Source organism: Somniosus microcephalus, chromosome 10, assembly GCF_052327205.1.
Source record: "Somniosus microcephalus isolate GS21.2 chromosome 10, FLI_Smic_1.0, whole genome shotgun sequence".
Taxonomy (NCBI): domain Eukaryota; kingdom Metazoa; phylum Chordata; class Chondrichthyes; order Squaliformes; family Somniosidae; genus Somniosus; species Somniosus microcephalus.
The window spans coordinates 239,311,911-239,332,453 of NC_140996.1; the positions used below are offsets into that span (position 1 = coordinate 239,311,911).

The following is a 20,543-nucleotide window of genomic DNA, read 5'->3' on the forward strand; positions in this document are numbered from 1 at the left end:
AGGGAGGCAACAAACCATCCTGGACGTGGCTGACTGGTTGAAGGCGGGGTTTTGTTCACGAGTTTCTTCCCGTGATTTCAGATTGCGTTTGACGGCGACAGATCGCGGGATACCGAGGCTGGTGGGCACTGCCACGCTCACCATCATCATACTGGACCTGAATGACAACAGCCCTACCATCCCGCTGCCCCGTGAGGTGCGGGTACCCGAGAGTAAGTGACCACGCCATCACTGCCATTTCCTGACAATCACTGACCGGACGATGCCTCGGTTTAACATCACATCCAAATGATGGCCCCTCGACAGTGCAGCGCTTCCTCAGTACTGCCCCTCGACAGTGCGGCGCTCCCTCAGTACTGCCTCTCCAACAGTGCAGCACTCCCTCGGTACTGACCCTCCGACAGTGCGGCGCTCCCTCAGTACTGCCCCTCCGACAGTGCAGCGCTCCCTCAGTACTGTCCCTCCGACAGTGCAGCGCTCCCTCAGTACTGCCCCTCCGACAGTGCAGTGCTCCCTCAGTACTGCCCCTCCGACAGTGCGGCGCTCCCTCAGTACTGTCCCTCCGACAGTGCAGCGCTCCCTCAGTACTGCCCTCCGACAGTGCAGCACTCCCTCAGTACTGCCCCTCCGACAGTGCAGCGCTCCCTCAGTACTGACCCTCCGACAGTGCAGCGTTCCCTCAGTACTGACCCTCCAACAGTGCAGCGCTGCCTCAGTACTGCCCTCCGACAGTGCAGCGCTCCCTCAGTACTGACCCTCCGACAGTGCAGCGTTCCCTCAGTACTGACCCTCCGACAGTGCAGCATTCCCTCAGTACTGTCCCTCCGACAGTGCAGCGCTCCCTCAGTACTGCCCTCTGACAGTGCAGCGTTCCCTCGGTACTGACCTTCCGACAGTGCAGCAAACCCTCAGTACTGCCTCTCTGACAGTGCGGCTCTCCCTCAGTACCGCCCCTCCGACAGTGTGGCGCTCCCTCGGTACTGTCCCTCTGACAGTGCAGCGCTCCCTCAGTACTGCCCCTCCGACAGTGCAGTGCTCCCTCAGTACTGCCCCTCCGACAGTGCGGCGCTCCCTCAGTTCTGTCCCTCCGACAGTGCAGCGCTCCCTCAGTACTGCCCTCCGACAGTGCAGCACTCCCTCAGTACTGCCCCTCCGACAGTGCAGCGCTCCCTCAGTACTGACCCTCCGACAGTGCAGTGTCCCTCAGTACTGTCCCTCTGACAGTGCAGCACTCCCTCAGTACTGCCATTCCAACAGTGTATCGCTCCCTCAGTACTGCCCCTCCGACAGTGCAGCACTCCCTCAGTACTGCCCCTCCGACAGTGCAGCGCTCCATCTGTACTGACCCTCTGACAGTGCAGTGTCCCTCAGTACTGACCCTCCGACAGTGCAGCACTCCCTCAGTACTGCCCCTCCGACAGTGCAGCGCTCCCTCAGTCTAGATTATGGGTTCGGGTCTCTGGAGTGGGACTTGAGCCCACGTCGACTAAAAACAAGGGCATATAAGGTAGACAAACCTAGTGGGAGGATAGAGGATTGGGAAAACTTTAAAAGACAGCAAAAAATAACAAAAAGATTGATTAAGAAAGGGAAGATAGATTATTAAAGTAAATTAGCAAAAAATATAAAAACAGATAGTAAGAGTTTTTATAGTTATATAAAAAGAAAAAGGGTGGCTAAAGTAAATGTTGGTCCCTTAGAGGATGAGACTGGGAAATTAATGGTGGGAAATATGGAGATGGCAAAAACACTGAATGAATATTTTACATCAGTCTTTACAGTAGAAGACACTAAGAATATCCCAACACTGGACAAACAGGGGGCTAAAGGGGGGGAGGAGCTAAACACGATCAAAATCACTAAGGAAGTGGTACTCGGTAAAATAATGGGACTCAAGGCGGATAAATCACCTGGACCTGATGGCTTACATCCTAGGGTCTTGAGGGAAGTGGCGGTAGGGATTGTGGATGCATTGGTAATAATTTTCCAAAACTCCCTGGACTCGGCAAAGGTCCCGGCAGACTGGAAAACTGCTAATGTAACACCCTTATTTAAAAAGGGCAGTAGACAGAAGGCTGGAAACTATAGACCGGTTAGCCTAACCTCTGTGGTAGGTAAAATTTTGGATTCCATTATTAAGGAGACAGTAACAGGACATTTGGATAATCATAATTTAATAGGACAAAGTCAGCATGGTTTTATGAAGGGGAAGTCATGTTTGACAAATTTGCTGGGGTTCTTTGAGGAAGTAACATATAGGGTGGATAAAGGGCAACCAGTGGACGTAGTGTATTTAGACTTCCAAAAGGCATTTGACAAGGTGCCACACAAAAGATTATTGCTTAAGATAAAAAATCACGGGATTGGGGGTAATATTCTGGCATGGATAGAGGATTGGCTATCTAACAGAAGGCAGAGAGTTGGGATAAATGGTTCATTCTCAGCCTGGCAATCAGTAACTAGTGGTGTTCCGCAAGGGTCAGTGCTGGGTCCCCAACTCTTTACAATCTATATTAACGATTTGGAGGAGGGGACCGAGTGTAACATATCAAAGTTTGCAGATGATACTAAGGTGGGAGGGAAAGTAGTGAGTGAGGAGGACATAAAAAACCTGCAAGGGGACATAGACAGGCTAAGTAAGTGCGCAGAGATTTGGCAGATGGAATACAATACTGGAAAGTGTGAGGTTATGCACTTTGGCAGGAAAAATCATAGACCAAGTTATTATCTTAATGGCAAGAAACTGGAAAGTACTGAAGTACAAAGGGATCTGGGGGTCCTGGTGCACGAAACTCAAAAGGTTAGTATGCAGGTGCAGCAAGTGATTAAGAAGGCCAATGGAATGTTGGCTTTCATTGCTAGGGGGATAGAATATAAAAATAGGGAGGTATTGCTTCAGTTGTACAAGGTATTGGTGAGACCGCACCTGGAATACTGCGTACAGTTTTGGTGTCCATACTTAAGAAAGGACATACTTGCTCTCGAGTCAGTACAAAGAAGGTTCACTCGGTTAATCCCGGGGATGAGGGGATGGACATATGAGGAGAGGTTGAGTAGATTGGGACTCTACTCATTGGAGTTCAGAAGAATGAGAGGCGATCTTATTGAAACATATAAGATTGTGAAGGGGTTGGATCAGGTAGATGCGGGGAAGATGTTCCCGATGATGGGTGAAACTAGAACTAGGGGGCATAGTCTTAGAATAAGGGGCTGCTCTTTCAAAACTGAGATGAGGAGGAACTACTTCACTCAGAGGGTGGTAGGTCCATGGAATATGCTGCCCCAAAAAGCTGTAGAAGCTACATCATTACATAAATTTATAACAGAAATAGATAGTTTCCTAGAAGTAAAGGGAATTAAGGGTTACGGGGAGCGGGCAGGAATTTGGACATGAGTCTAGGTTCGGATCGGTCATGGCCCTGTGGGTAGCAGAGCGGGCCCAGGGGCCGTGTAGCCTGATCCTGCTCCTATTTCGTGTGTCTAATTCTGTTAGATTCAGGAGATGGTTCTGTGATAGTGGATTGGCGGTTAGGATCAGATCAGCCATGATCTTATTGAATGGCGGAGCAGGCTCGAGGGGCCGATTGGCCTACTCCTGCTCCTATTTCTTATGTTCTTATGTTCTTATGACCTTCTGACTCCGAGGCAAGAGTGCTGCCCACTGAGCCACGGCTGGTACCTGGGGTAGGGGGAGGATGAGGAGGTTGGAGAGCAAATCGGGATCTAGTCAGACAGTGCACTGACAGTGAAAGCTTCACCTCCCTCGGTGGGGCAGCGACTGCACATTTCGAGCTGGGACCTCGCCATGTTGGGAATCCCCCCCAAGGGTTCAGAGTGCTCCTTGACCCTCAGGGCTCTGGGGACCTTAGGACCGATGCTGCAAAAAGAGTTCATGGAATTTGTGACTCACCTGTCTCTCTATCATGGCTACAGATGCCCTGATTGGCTCAGAGATCACCAAGGTGACGGGAAACGACGTTGATTCTGGGCCCGTGTTGTCCTACACACTCGACACAGAAAGCGAGAAGTTTAGCATCAACCGCTACCGTGGGATCATCTCACTGTCCGGCACACTGGACTACGAGGAACGCAGCTGGTACCTGCTCACCGTCCACTCGTCTGACTCCAAGCATGGCACAGACGCCAACCTCACCATCGTGGTCGAAGACGTCAACGACAATCCTCCTGTCTTTGTGCAGGATTTGTATCAGGTGAGAGGGGGAACCCCTGATCCCAATCTGACACTGAGACACACACGGGCCCTACAGGAGCTGACACTGAGACACACAGGGACCATACAGGAGCTAACACTGAGACACACAGGGACCGTACAGGAGCCAACACTGAGACACACACGGGCCGTACAGGAGCTAACACTGAGACACACAGGGACCGTACAGGAGCTGACACTGAGACACACATGGGCCATACAGGAGCCAACACTGAGACACACATGGGCCGTACAGGAGCCAACACTGAGACACACACGGGCCGTACAGGAGCTGACACTGAGACACTCATGGTCCGTACAGTAGCTGACACTGAGACACTCACGGGCCGTACAGGAGCTGACACTGAGACACACACGGGCCGTACAGGAGCTGACACTGAGACACTCATGGGCCATACAGGAGCTGACACTGAGACACTCACGGGACGTACAGGAGCTGACACTAGACAAACACGGGCCGTAGAGGAGCTGACACTGAGACACACATGGGCCATACAGGAGCTGACACTGAGACACTCACAGGCCGTACAGGAGCTGACACTGAGACACACACGGACCGTACAGGAGCTGACACTGAGACACACACGGGCCGTAGAGGAGCTGACACTGAGACACACATGGGCCATACAGGAGCTCACACTGAGACACTCACAGGCCGTACAGGAGCTGACACTAGACACACACGGGCCGTACAGGAGCTGACACTGAGACAGACACGGACCGTACAGGAGCTGACACTGAGACACACACGGTCCGTAGAGGAGCTGACACTGAGACACACATGGGCCATACAGGAGCTCACACTGAGACACTCACAGGCCGTACAGGAGCTGACACTAGACACACACGGGCCGTACAGGAGCTGACACTGAGTCACACACACGGGCCATACAGGAGCTGACACTGAGTCACACACACGGGCCATACAGGAGCTGACACTAGACACACACGGGCCGTACAGGAGCTGAAACTGTGACACGCACGAGCCATACAGGAGCTGAAAATGAGACACACACGGGCCGTACAGGAGCTGACACTGAGACACACACGGGCCGTACAGGAGCTGACACTGAGACACACACGGGTCGTACAGGAGCTGACACTGAGACACACACGGGCCGTACAGGAGCTGACACTGAGACACACACGTGCCGTACAGGAGCTGACACTGAGACACACACGAGCTGTGCAGGAGCTGACACTGACACACACGGGCCGTACAGGAGCTGACACTGAGACACGCACGGGCCGTAGAGGAGCTGACATTGAGACACACACGGGCCGTACAGGAGCTGACACTGAGACACACACGGGCTGTGCAGGAGCTGACACTGTGACACACACGGGCCGTACAGGAGTTGATACTGAGACACACGGGCTGTGCAGGAGCTGACTCTGAGACACACATGTGCCGTATAGGAGCTGACACTGAGACACACACGAGCTGTGCAGGAGCTGACACTGATACACACACGGGCCGTAGAGGAGCTGACATTGAGACACACACGGGCTGTACAGGAGCTCACACTGAGACACACACGGGCTGTGCAGGAGCTGACACTGTGACACACACGGGCCGTACAGGAGTTGATACTGAGACACACGGGCTGTGCAGGAGCTGACACTGAGACACACACGGACCGTACAGGAGCTGACACTGAGACACGCACGGGCCGTACAGGAGCTGACACTGAGACACACACACGGGCCATACAGGAGCTGACACTGAGGCACACATGCGTCATACAGGATTTGACACTGAGACACACACAAGGGCCGTACATGAGCTGACACTGAGACTCACAGGGGCCGTGCAGTAGCTGACACTGAGACACACACGGGCCGTACAGGGGCTGATACTGAGACACACAGGGGCCGTACAGGAGCTGACACTGAAACACACACGGGCCGTACAGGAGCTGACACTGAGACACACACGGGCCGTACAGGGGCTGACACTGAGACACACAGGGGTCGTACAAGAGCTGACACTTTGACACACACGGGCCGTACAAGAGCTGACACTGAGACACACACGGGCCGTACAGGAGCTGACACTGAGACACACACGGGCCGTACAGAAGCTGACACTGAGACACACACGGGTCGTACAGGAGCTGACACTGAGACACACACGGACCGTACAGGAGCTGACACTGAGACACTCACGGGCCGTACAGGAGCTGACACTGAGACACCCACGGGCCGTACAAGAGCTGACACTGAGACACTCACGGGCCGTACAGGAGCCCACACTGAGACACACACGGGCCGTACAGGAGCTGATACTGAGACACACACGGGCCGTACAGGAGCTGACACTGAGACACACACGGGCCGTACAGGAGCTGACACTGAGACACACATGGACCGTACAGGAGCTGACACTGAGGCACTCACGGACCGTACAGGAGCTGACACTGAGACACACACGGGCCGCACAGGAGCTGACACTGAGACACACACGGGCCGTACAGGTGCTGACACTGACACACACACGGGCCATACAGGAGCTGACACTGAGACACACACGGGCCGTACAGGAGCTGACACTGAGACACACACGGGTCGTACAGGAGCTGACACTGAGACACACACGGACCGTACAGGAGCTGACACTGAGAAACTCACGGGCCGTACAGCAGCTGACACTGAGACACTCACGGGCCGTACAGGAGCTGACACTGAGACACTCATGGGCCGTACAGGAGCTGACACTGAGACACACACGGACCGTACAGGAGCTGACACTGAGACACTCACGGGCCGTACAGGAGCTGACACTGAGACACACACGGATCGTACAGGAGCTGACACTGAGACACACACGGGTCGTACAGGAGCTGACACTGAGACACACACGGGCCGTACAGGAGCTGACACTGAGACACACACGGACCGTACAGGAGCTGACACTGAGACACTCACGGGCCGTACAGGAGCTGACACTGAGACACACACGGACCGTACAGGAGCTGACACTGAGACACACACGGGCCGTACAGGAGCTGACACTGAGGCACTCGCGGGCCGTACAGGAGCCGACACTGATACACACACGGACCATACAGGAGCTGACACTGAGACAAACACGGACCGTACAGGAGCCGACACTGAGATACACATGGGCCGTACAGGAGCTGACACTGAGACACACACGGGCCGTACAGGAGCAGACACTGAGACACACACGGGCCGTACAGGAGCTGACACTGAGACACACACGGGCCGTACAGGAGCTGACACTGAGGCACTCACGTGCCGTACAGGAGCCAACACTGAGACACACACGGACCGTACAGGAGCTGACACTGAGACACACACGGGCCGTACAGGAGCTGACACTGAGACACTCACGGGCCGTACAGGAGCCAACACTGAGACACACATGGGCCGTACAGGAGCTGACACTGAGACACACACGGGCCGTACAGGAGATGACACTGAGACACACACGGGTCGTACAGGAGCTGACACTGAGACACACACGGGCCGTACAGGAGCTGACACTGAGGCACTCACGGGCCGTACAGGAGCCAACACTGAGACACACACGGACCATACAGGAGCCAACACTGAGACACACACGGACCGTACAGGAGCTGACACTGAGACACACACGGGTTGTACAGGAGCTGACACTGAGACACACACGGGCCGTACAGGAGCTGACACTGAGACACACACGGACCGTACAGGAGCTGACACTGAGATACACACGGGCCGTACAGGAGCTGACACTAAGACACACACGGACCGTACAGGAGCTGACACTGAGACACACACGGGCCGTACAGGAGCTGACACTGAGACTCACACGGGTCGTACAGGAGCTGACACTGAGGCACACACGGGCCGTACAGGAGCTGACACTGTGACACACACGGGCCGTACAGGAGTTGATACTGAGACACACGGGCTGTGCAGGAGCTGACACTGAGACACACACGGACCGTACAGGAGCTGACACTGAGACACACACGGGCCGTACAGGAGCTGACACTGAGACACACACACGGGCCGTACAGGAGCTGACACTGAGACACACACGCGTCATACAGGAGTTGACACTGAGGCACACACGGGCCATACAGGAGCTGACACTGAGACACATCGGGCCATACAGGTGCTGATACTGAGACACACACGGGCCGTACAGGAGCTGACACTGAGACACACACGGGCCGTACAGGAGCTGACACTGAGACACACACGGGCCGTACAGGGGCTGATACTGAGACACACAGGGGCCGTACAGGAGCTGACACTGGGACACACAGGGGCCGTGCAGTAGCTGACAGTGAAACACACACGGGCCGTACAGGGGCTGATACTGAGACACACATGGGCCGTACAGGAGCTGACACTGAGACACACACGGGCCGTACAGGAGCTGACACTGAGACACACAGGGGTCGTACAGGAGCTGACACTGTGACACACACGGGCCGTACAAGAGCTGACACTGAGACACACACGGGCCGTACAGGAGCTGACACTGAGACACACACGGGCCGTACAGGGGCTGACACTGAGACACACAGGGGTCGTACAGGAGCTGACACTGTGACACACACGGGCCGTACAGGAGCTGACACTGAGACACACAGGGACCATACAGGAGCTAACACTGAGACACACAGGGACCGTACAGGAGCTAACACTGAGACACACAGGGACCGTACAGGAGCTAACACTGAGACACACAGGGACCGTACAGGAGCTGACACTGAGACACACATGGGCCATACAGGAGCCAACACTGAGACACACATGGGCCGTACAGGAGCCAACACTGAGACACACACGGGCCGTACAGGAGCTGACACTGAGACACTCATGGTCCGTACAGTAGCTGACACTGAGACACTCACGGGCCGTACAGGAGCTGACACTGAGACACACACGGGCCGTACAGGAGCTGACACTGAGACACTCATGGGCCATACAGGAGCTGACACTGAGACACTCACGGGACGTACAGGAGCTGACACTAGACAAACACGGGCCGTAGAGGAGCTGACACTGAGACACACATGGGCCATACAGGAGCTGACACTGAGACACTCACAGGCCGTACAGGAGCTGACACTGAGACACACACGGACCGTACAGGAGCTGACACTGAGACACACACGGGCCGTAGAGGAGCTGACACTGAGACACACATGGGCCATACAGGAGCTCACACTGAGACACTCACAGGCCGTACAGGAGCTGACACTAGACACACACGGGCCGTACAGGAGCTGACACTGAGACAGACACGGACCGTACAGGAGCTGACACTGAGACACACACGGTCCGTAGAGGAGCTGACACTGAGACACACATGGGCCATACAGGAGCTCACACTGAGACACTCACAGGCCGTACAGGAGCTGACACTAGACACACACGGGCCGTACAGGAGCTGACACTGAGTCACACACACGGGCCATACAGGAGCTGACACTGAGTCACACACACGGGCCATACAGGAGCTGACACTAGACACACACGGGCCGTACAGGAGCTGAAACTGTGACACGTACGAGCCATACAGGAGCTGAAAATGAGACACACACGGGCCGTACAGGAGCTGACACTGAGACACACACGGGCCGTACAGGAGCTGACACTGAGACACACACGGGTCGTACAGGAGCTGACACTGAGACACACACGGGCCGTACAGGAGCTGACACTGAGACACACACGTGCCGTACAGGAGCTGACACTGAGACACACACGAGCTGTGCAGGAGCTGACACTGACACACACGGGCCGTACAGGAGCTGACACTGAGACACGCACGGGCCGTAGAGGAGCTGACATTGAGACACACACGGGCCGTACAGGAGCTGACACTGAGACACACACGGGCTGTGCAGGAGCTGACACTGTGACACACACGGGCCGTACAGGAGTTGATACTGAGATACACGGGCTGTGCAGGAGCTGACTCTGAGACACACATGTGCCGTATAGGAGCTGACACTGAGACACACACGAGCTGTGCAGGAGCTGACACTGATACACACACGGGCCGTAGAGGAGCTGACATTGAGACACACACGGGCTGTACAGGAGCTCACACTGAGACACACACGGGCTGTGCAGGAGCTGACACTGTGACACACACGGGCCATACAGGAGTTGATACTGAGACACACGGGCTGTGCAGGAGCTGACACTGAGACACACACGGACCGTACAGGAGCTGACACTGAGACACGCACGGGCCGTACAGGAGCTGACACTGAGACACACACACGGGCCATACAGGAGCTGACACTGAGGCACACATGCGTCATACAGGATTTGACACTGAGACACACACAAGGGCCGTACATGAGCTGACACTGAGACACATCGGGCCATACAGGTGCTGATACTGAGACACACACGGGCCGTACAGGAGCTGACACTGAGACACACACGGGCCGTACAGGAGCTGACACTGAGACTCACAGGGGCCGTGCAGTAGCTGACACTGAGACACACACGGGCCGTACAGGGGCTGATACTGAGACACACAGGGGCCGTACAGGAGCTGACAATGAAACACACACGGGCCGTACAGGAGCTGACACTGAGACACACACGGGCCGTACAGGGGCTGACACTGAGACACACAGGGGTCGTACAAGAGCTGACACTTTGACACACACGGGCCGTACAAGAGCTGACACTGAGACACACACGGGCCGTACAGGAGCTGACACTGAGACACACACGGGCCGTACAGAAGCTGACACTGAGACACACACGGGTCGTACAGGAGCTGACACTGAGACACACACGGACCGTACAGGAGCTGACACTGAGACACTCACGGGCCATACAGGAGCTGACACTGAGACACCCACGGGCCGTACAGGAGCTGACACTGAGACACTCACGGGCCGTACAGGAGCCCACACTGAGACACACACGGGCCGTACAGGAGCTGATACTGAGACACACACGGGCCGTACAGGAGCTGACACTGAGACACACACGGGCCGTACAGGAGCTGACACTGAGACACACATGGACCGTACAGGAGCTGACACTGAGGCACTCACGGACCGTACAGGAGCTGACACTGAGACACACACGGGCCGCACAGGAGCTGACACTGAGACACACACGGGCCGTACAGGTGCTGACACTGACACACACACGGGCCATACAGGAGCTGACACTGAGACACACACGGGCCGTACAGGAGCTGACACTGAGACACACACGGGTCGTACAGGAGCTGACACTGAGACACACACGGACCGTACAGGAGCTGACACTGAGAAACTCACGGGCCGTACAGCAGCTGACACTGAGACACTCACGGGCCGTACAGGAGCTGACACTGAGACACTCACGGGCCGTACAGGAGCTGACACTGAGACACACACGGACCGTACAGGAGCTGACACTGAGACACTCACGGGCCGTACAGGAGCTGACACTGAGACACACACGGATCGTACAGGAGCTGACACTGAGACACACACGGGTCGTACAGGAGCTGACACTGAGACACACACGGGCCGTACAGGAGCTGACACTGAGACACACACGGACCGTACAGGAGCTGACACTGAGACACTCACGGGCCGTACAGGAGCTGACACTGAGACACACACGGACCGTACAGGAGCTGACACTGAGACACACACGGGCCGTACAGGAGCTGACACTGAGGCACTCGCGGGCCGTACAGGAGCCGACACTGATACACACACGGACCGTACAGGAGCTGACACTGAGACAAACACGGACCGTACAGGAGCCGACACTGAGATACACATGGGCCGTACAGGAGCTGACACTGAGACACACACGGGCCGTACAGGAGCAGACACTGAGACACACACGGGCCGTACAGGAGCTGACACTGAGACACACACGGGCCGTACAGGAGCTGACACTGAGGCACTCACGTGCCGTACAGGAGCCAACACTGAGACACACACGGACCGTACAGGAGCTGACACTGAGACACACACGGGCCGTACAGGAGCTGACACTGAGACACTCACGGGCCGTACAGGAGCCAACACTGAGACACACATGGGCCGTACAGGAGCTGACACTGAGACACACACGGGCCGTACAGGAGATGACACTGAGACACACATGGGTCGTACAGGAGCTGACACTGAGACACACACGGGCCGTACAGGAGCTGACACTGAGGCACTCACGGGCCGTACAGGAGCCAACACTGAGACACACACGGACCATACAGGAGCCAACACTGAGACACACACGGACCGTACAGGAGCTGACACTGAGACACACACGGGTTGTACAGGAGCTGACACTGAGACACACACGGGCCGTACAGGAGCTGACACTGAGACACACACGGACCGTACAGGAGCTGACACTGAGATACACACGGGCCGTACAGGAGCTGACACTAAGACACACACGGACCGTACAGGAGCTGACACTGAGACACACACGGGCCGTACAGGAGCTGACACTGAGACTCACACGGGTCGTACAGGAGCTGACACTGAGGCACACACGGGCCGTACAGGAGCTGACACTGTGACACACACGGGCCGTACAGGAGTTGATACTGAGACACACGGGCTGTGCAGGAGCTGACACTGAGACACACACGGACCGTACAGGAGCTGACACTGAGACACACACGGGCCGTACAGGAGCTGACACTGAGACACACACACGGGCCGTACAGGAGCTGACACTGAGACACACACGCGTCATACAGGAGTTGACACTGAGGCACACACGGGCCATACAGGAGCTGACACTGAGACACATCGGGCCATACAGGTGCTGATACTGAGACACACACGGGCCGTACAGGAGCTGACACTGAGACACACACGGGCCGTACAGGAGCTGACACTGAGACACACAGGGGCCGTGCAGTAGCTGACACTGAGACACACACGGGCCGTACAGGGGCTGATACTGAGACACACAGGGGCCGTACAGGAGCTGACACTGGGACACACAGGGGCCGTGCAGTAGCTGACAGTGAAACACACACGGGCCGTACAGGGGCTGATACTGAGACACACAGGGGCCGTACAGGAGCTGACACTGAGACACACACGGGCCGTACAGGAGCTGACACTGAGACACACAGGGGTCGTACAGGAGCTGACACTGTGACACACACGGGCCGTACAAGAGCTGACACTGAGACACACACGGGCCGTACAGGAGCTGACACTGAGACACACACGGGCCGTACAGGGGCTGACACTGAGACACACAGGGGTCGTACAGGAGCTGACACTGTGACACACACGGGCCGTACAAGAGCTGACACTGAGACACACACGGGCCGTACAGGAGCTGACACTGAGACACACACGGGTCGTACAGGAGCTGACACTGAGACACACACGGGCCGTACAGGAGCTGACACTGAGACACACACGGGCCGTACAGGAGCTGACACTGAGGCACTCACGGGCCGTACAGGAGCCAACACTGAGACACACACGGACCGTACAGGAGCTGACACTGAGACACACACGGGCCGTACAGGAGCTGACACTGAGACACACACGGGCTGTGCAGGAGCTGACACTGAGACACACATGGACCGTACAGGAGCTGACACTGAGACACACACGGGCCGTACAGGAGCTGACCCTGAGACACACACACGGGCCATACAGGAGCTGACACTGAGACACACACGCGTCATACAGGAGTTGACACTGAGACACACACGGGCCGTACAGGAGCTGACACTGTGACACACAAGGGCCGTACAGGAGCTGACACTGAGACACATCGGGCCATACAGGTGCTGATACTGAGACACACACGGGCCGTACAGAAGCTGACACTGAAACACACACGGGCCGTACAGGAGCTGACACTGAGACACACAGGGGCCGTGCAGTAGCTGACACTGAGACACACACGGGCCGTACAGGGGCTGATACTGAGACACACAGGGGCCGTACAGGAGCTGACACTGAGACACACACGGGCCGTACAGGAGCTTACACTGAGAAACACACGGGCCGTACAGGGGCTGACACTGAGACACACAGGGGTCGTACAGGAGCTGACACTGTGACACACACGGGCCGTACAAGAGCTGACACTGAGACACACACGGGCCGTACAGGAGCTGACACTGAGACACACACGGGCCATACAGGAGCTGACACTGAGACTCACACGAGTCGTACAGGAGCTGACACTGAGACACACACGGACCGTACAGGAGCTGACACTGAGACACTCACGGGCCGTACAGGAGCTGACACTGAGACACACACGGGCCGTACATGAGCTGACACTGAGACACACACGGGTCGTACAGGAGCTGACACTGTGACACACAGGGGTCGTACAGGAGCTGACACTGAGACACTCACGGGCCGTACAGGAGCTGACACTGAGACACTCACGGGCCGTACAGGAGCTGACACTGAGACACTCACGGGCCGTACAGGAGCCAACACTGAGACACACACGGGCCGTACAGGGGCTGATACTGAGACACACAGGGGCCGTACAGGAGCTGACACTGAGACACACACGGGCAGTACAGGAGCTGACACTGAGGCACTCGCGGGCCGTACAGGAGCCAACACTGAGACACACACGGACCGTACAGGAGCTGACACTGAGACAAACACGGACCGTACAGGAGCTGACACTGAGACACACACGGGCCGTACATGAGCTGACACTGAGACACTCACGGGCCGTACAGGAGCTGACACTGAGACACGCACGGGCCGTACAGGAGCCAACACTGAGACACACACGGGCCGTACAGGAGCTGACACTGAGACACACACGGGCCGTACAGGAGCTGACACTGAGGCACTCACGGGCCGTACAGGAGCCAACACTGAGACACACACGGACCGTACAGTAGCTGACACTGAGACACACACGGGTTGTACAGGAGCTGACACTGAGACACACACGGGCCGTACAGGAGCCAACACTGAGACACACACGGACCGTACAGGAGCTGACACTGAGACACACACGGACCGTACAGGAGCTGACACTGAGACACACACGGGCCGTACAGGGGCTGACACTGAGACACACACGGGTCGTACAGGAGCTGACACTGAGGCACGCACGGGCCGTACAGGAGCTGACACTGAGACACACACGGGCTGTGCAGGAGCTGACACTGTGACACACACGGGCCGTACAGGAGTTGATACTGAGACACACGGGCTGTGCAGGAGCTGACACTGAGGCACACACGGACCGTACAGGAGCTGACACTGAGACACACACGGGCCGTACAGGAGCTGACACTGAGACACACACACGGGCCGTACAGGAGCTGACACTGAGACACACAGGGGCCGGAGACACACACGGGCCGTACAGGGGCTGATACTGAGACAAACACGGGCCGTACAGGAGCTGACACTGAGACACACAGGGGCCGTGCAGTAGCTGACACTGAGACACACACGGGCCGTACAGGAGCTGACACTGAGACACACACATGGGCCGTACAGGAGCTGACACTGAGACACACAGGGGCCATGCAGTAGCTGACACTGAGACACACACGGGCCGTACAGGAGTTGACACTGAGACAAACACGGGCCGTACAGGAGCTGACACTGAGACACATCGGGCCATACAGGTGCTGATACTGAGACACACACGGGCCGTACAGGAGCTGACACTGAGACACACACGGGCCGTACAGGAGCTGACACTGAGACACACAGGGGCCGTGCAGTAGCTGACACTGAGACACACACGGGCCGTACAGGGGCTGATACTGAGACACACAGGGGCCGTGCAGGAGCTGACACTGAGACGCACACGCGCCGTACAGGAGCTGACACTGAGACACACACGGGCCGTACAGGGGCTGACACTGAGACACACAGGGGTCGTACAGGAGCTGACACTGTGACACACACGGGCCGTACAAGAGCTGACACTGAGACACACACGGACCGTACAGGAGTTGATACTGAGACACACGGGCTGCGCAGGAGCTGACACTGAGACACACACGGGCCGTACAGGAGCTGACACTGAGACACACATGTGCCGTATAGGAGCTGACACTGAGACACACACGAGCTGTGCAGGAGCTGACACTGATACACACACGGGCCGTACAGGAGCTGACACTGAGACACACACGGGCTGTACAGGAGCTGACACTGAGACACACACGGGCTGTGCAGGAGCTGACACTGTGACACACACGGGCCGTACAGGAGTTGATACTGAGACACACGGGCTGTGCAGGAGCTGACACTGAGACACACACGGACCGTACAGGAGCTGACACTGAGACACACACGGGCCGTACAGTAGCTGACACTGAGACACACACACGGGCCATACAGGAGCTGACACTGAGACACACACGCGTCATATAGGAGTTGACACTGAGACACACACGGGCCGTACAGGAGCTGACACTGTGACACACAAGGGCCGTACAGGAGCTGACACTGAGACACATCGGGCCATACAGGTGCTGATACTGAGACACACACGGGCCGTACAGGAGCTGACACTGAGACACACACGGGCCGTACAGGAGCTGACACTGAGACACACAGGGGCCGTGCAGCAGCTGACACTGAGACACACACGGGCCGTACAGGGGCTGATACTGAGACACACAGGGGCCGTGCAGGAGCTGACACTGAGACACACACGGGCCGTACAGGAGCTGACACTGAGACACACACGGGCCATACAGGGGCTGACACTGTGACACACAGGGGTCGTACAGGAGCTGACACTGTGACACACACGGGCCGTACAAGAGCTGACACTGAGACACACACGGGCCGTACAGAAGCTGACACTGAGACACACACGGGCCGTACAGGAGCTGACACTGAGACACACACGGGTCGTACAGGAGCTGACACTGAGACGCACACGGGCCGTACAGGAGCTGACACTGAGAAACTCACGGGCCGTACAGGAGCTGACACTGAGGCACTCGCGGGCCGTACAGGAGCCGACACTGAGACACACACGGGTCGTACAGGAGCTGACACTGAGACACACACGGGCTGTACAGGAGCTGACACTGAGACACACACGGGCCGTACAGGAGCTGTCACTGAGACACTCACGGGCCGTACAGGAGCTGACACTGAGACACACACGGGCCGTACAGGAGCTGACACTGAGACACACACGGGCCGTACAGGAGCTGACACTGAGGCACTCGCGGGCCGTACAGGAGCCAACACTGAGACACACACGGACCGTACAGGAGCTGACACTGAGACACACACGGGCCGTACATGAGCTGACACTGAGACACTCACGGGCCGTACAGGAGCTGACACTGAGACACTCACGGGCCGTACAGGAGCCAACACTGAGACACACACGGGCCGTACAGGAGCTGACACTGAGACAGACACGGGCCGTACAGGAGCTGACACTGAGACACTCACGGGCCGTACAGGAGCCAACACTGAGACACACACGGACCGTACAGGAGCCAACACTGAGACACACACGGACCGTACAGGAGCTGACACTGAGACACACACGGGTCGTACAGGAGCTGACACTGAGACACACACGGACCATACAGGAGCCAACACTGAGACACACACGGACCGTACAGGAGCTGACACTGAGACACACACGGGCCGTACAGGAGCTGACACTGAGACACACACGGACTGTACAGGAGCTGACACTGAGACACACACGGGCCGTACAGGAGCTGACACTAAGACACACACGGGCCGTACAGGAGCCAACACTGAGACACACACGGACCGTACAGGAGCTGACACTGAGACACACACGGGTCGTACAGGAGCTGACACTGAGACACACACGGACCGTACAGGAGCTGACACTGAGACACACACGGGCCGTACAGGAGCTGACACTGAGACACACACGGACCGTACAGGAGCTGACACTGAGACACACACGGGCCGTACAGGAGCTGACACTGAGACACACACGGGTCGTACAGGAGCTGACACTGAGACACTCACGGGCCGTACAGGAGCCAACACTGAGACACACACGGACCGTACAGGAGCTGACACTGAGACACACACGGACCGTACAGGAGCTGACACTGAGACACACACGGACCGCACAGGAGCTGACACTGAGACACTCACGGGCCGTACAGGAGCTGACACTGTGACACACACGGGTCGTACAGGAGCTGACACTGAGACACACACGGACCGTACAGGAGCTGACACTGAGACACACACGGACCGTACAGGAGCTGACACTGAGACACACACGGACCGTACAGGAGCTGACACTGAGACACTCACGGGCCGTACAGGAGCTGACACTGAGACACACACGGGTCGTACAGGAGCTGACACTGAGACACACACGGACCGTACAGGAGCTGACACTGAGACACACACGGGTCGTACAGGAGCTGACACTGAGACACACACGGACTGTACAGGAGCTGACACTGAGACACACACGGACCGTACAGGAGCTGACACTGAGACACTCAAGGGCCGTACAGGAGCTCACACTGTGACACACACGGGCCGTACAGGAGCTGACACTGAGACACTCACGGGCCGTACAGGAGCCAACACTGAGACACACACGGGCCGTTCAGGAGCTGACACTGAGACACACACGGGCCGTACAGGAGCTGACACTGAGACACACACGGGCCGTTCAGGAGCTGACACTGAGACACACACGGACCGTACAGGAGCTGACACTGAGACACACACGGGCCGTACAGGAGCCAACACTGAGACGCACACGGGCCGTACAGGAGCTGACACTGAGACACACACACGGGTCGTACAGGACCTGACACTGAGACACTCACGGGCCGTACAGGAGCTGACACTGAGACACATACGGGTCGTACAGGAGCTGACACTGAGACACACACGGACCGTACAGGAGCTGACACTGAGACACACACACGGGTCGTACAGGAGCTGACACTGAGACACACACGGACCGTAGAGGAGCTGACACTGAGACACACACGGGTCGTACAGGAGCTGACACTGAGACACACACGCGTCATACAGGAGTTGACACTGAGACACACACGGGCCATACAGGAGCTGACACTGAGACACATCGGGCCATACAGGTGCTGATACTGAGACACACACGGGCCGTACAGGAGCTGACACTGAGACACACACGGGCCGTACAGGAGCTGATACTGAGACACACACACGGGTCGCACAGGATCTGACACTGAGACACACACGGACCGTACAGGAGCTGACACCGAGACACACACGGGTCGTACAGGAGCTGACACTGAGACACACACGGACCGTACAGGAGCTGACACTGAGACACTCACGGGCCGTGCAGGAGCTGACACTGAGACACACACGGACCATACAGGAGCTGACACTGAGACACTCACGGGCCGTACAGGAGCTGACACTGAGACACACACGGACCGTACAGGAGCTGACACTGAGACATACACAATGCTTTCAATGCTGCGTGGCTGTCAGTTACGATGGAGTGTGGCGCTTTGAACGGTCTCACTCTGTGAGCAGGACTGACTGATGGTTTGGTTCTCTGGTCAGGTGACGATGTCGGAGTTTGCGACCCGAGGCAGTACCATTGTTACCGTGACAGCGACTGACCGAGATTCCGGAGAGAATGGACAAATCCTTTACCGGCTGATGTCTCCATCAACTGGGGCGTTTTCCATTGACCCGCACAACGGTGGGTGACCCCTGAACCCGGGGGGCTGGGGGAGTGGCGTTTGGGTGGCGGTTGGGGGGTGGTGGGGAGGGTCGGGTCGGGGTTCGGGTGTTCGGGCGGGTGGGTGGGGGACGGGGGTTTGGGCAGGGGAGAGTGGGGGGTGTTTGGATGGGGAGGGGAGGGTGGGAGGGGTCGGGAGGGAGAGTGGGGGGTGGGGCAGGGGTTTGCGCAGGGGACGGGTGGGTGGGGTCGGGAGGGAGTGTGAGGGGCTTTGAGCTGGGGAGGGGAAGGTGGGAGCAGAGGTTTGGGCGGGGGAGGGGAGGGTGGGGTTTCGGGCGGGGGAGGGGTGGGTGGAAAGGGCGGGTTTGGATGGGGGGGCGGGGGTTCGGGCGGGGGAGGGTTGTGTGGGGGCAGGGGTTCGGGCGGGGGAGGGGTGGGTGGAGGGTCGGGTGGAGGGGTGGGTTTGGATGGGGAAGGGAGGGTGGGGTGCGGGGGTTTGGGCGGGGGACGGGCGGGTGGGGTTGGGAGGGTGAGTGGGGTGCGATGGTGGGGGTGAGGGTGAGGGTGGGGGAAGGTCGGGGGACGGGCGGGTGGGGGGTGGGGGTGGGGCCGCTTTGGGTGGGGTGGGTGAGTGGGGGGTGTTTGGATGGCGATCCCGGGCGAGTCCCGC

The 20,543-nt window shown here is 57.4% G+C and overlaps 1 protein-coding gene across 1 annotated transcript in view; it reads left to right on the forward strand.

The window, feature by feature from the left end:
• Positions 1–20,543, forward strand: part of LOC147112212 (protocadherin-16-like) — a 222,783-nt gene that overhangs the window by 195,156 nt on the left and 7,084 nt on the right. The window contains exons 18-20 of the mRNA XM_085998329.1: positions 82–212; positions 3,934–4,211; positions 19,753–19,894. Of these exons, the coding sequence (XP_085854455.1) occupies positions 82–212; positions 3,934–4,211; positions 19,753–19,894 (551 nt within the window). The remainder of the gene's footprint in view (positions 1–81; positions 213–3,933; positions 4,212–19,752; positions 19,895–20,543) is intronic.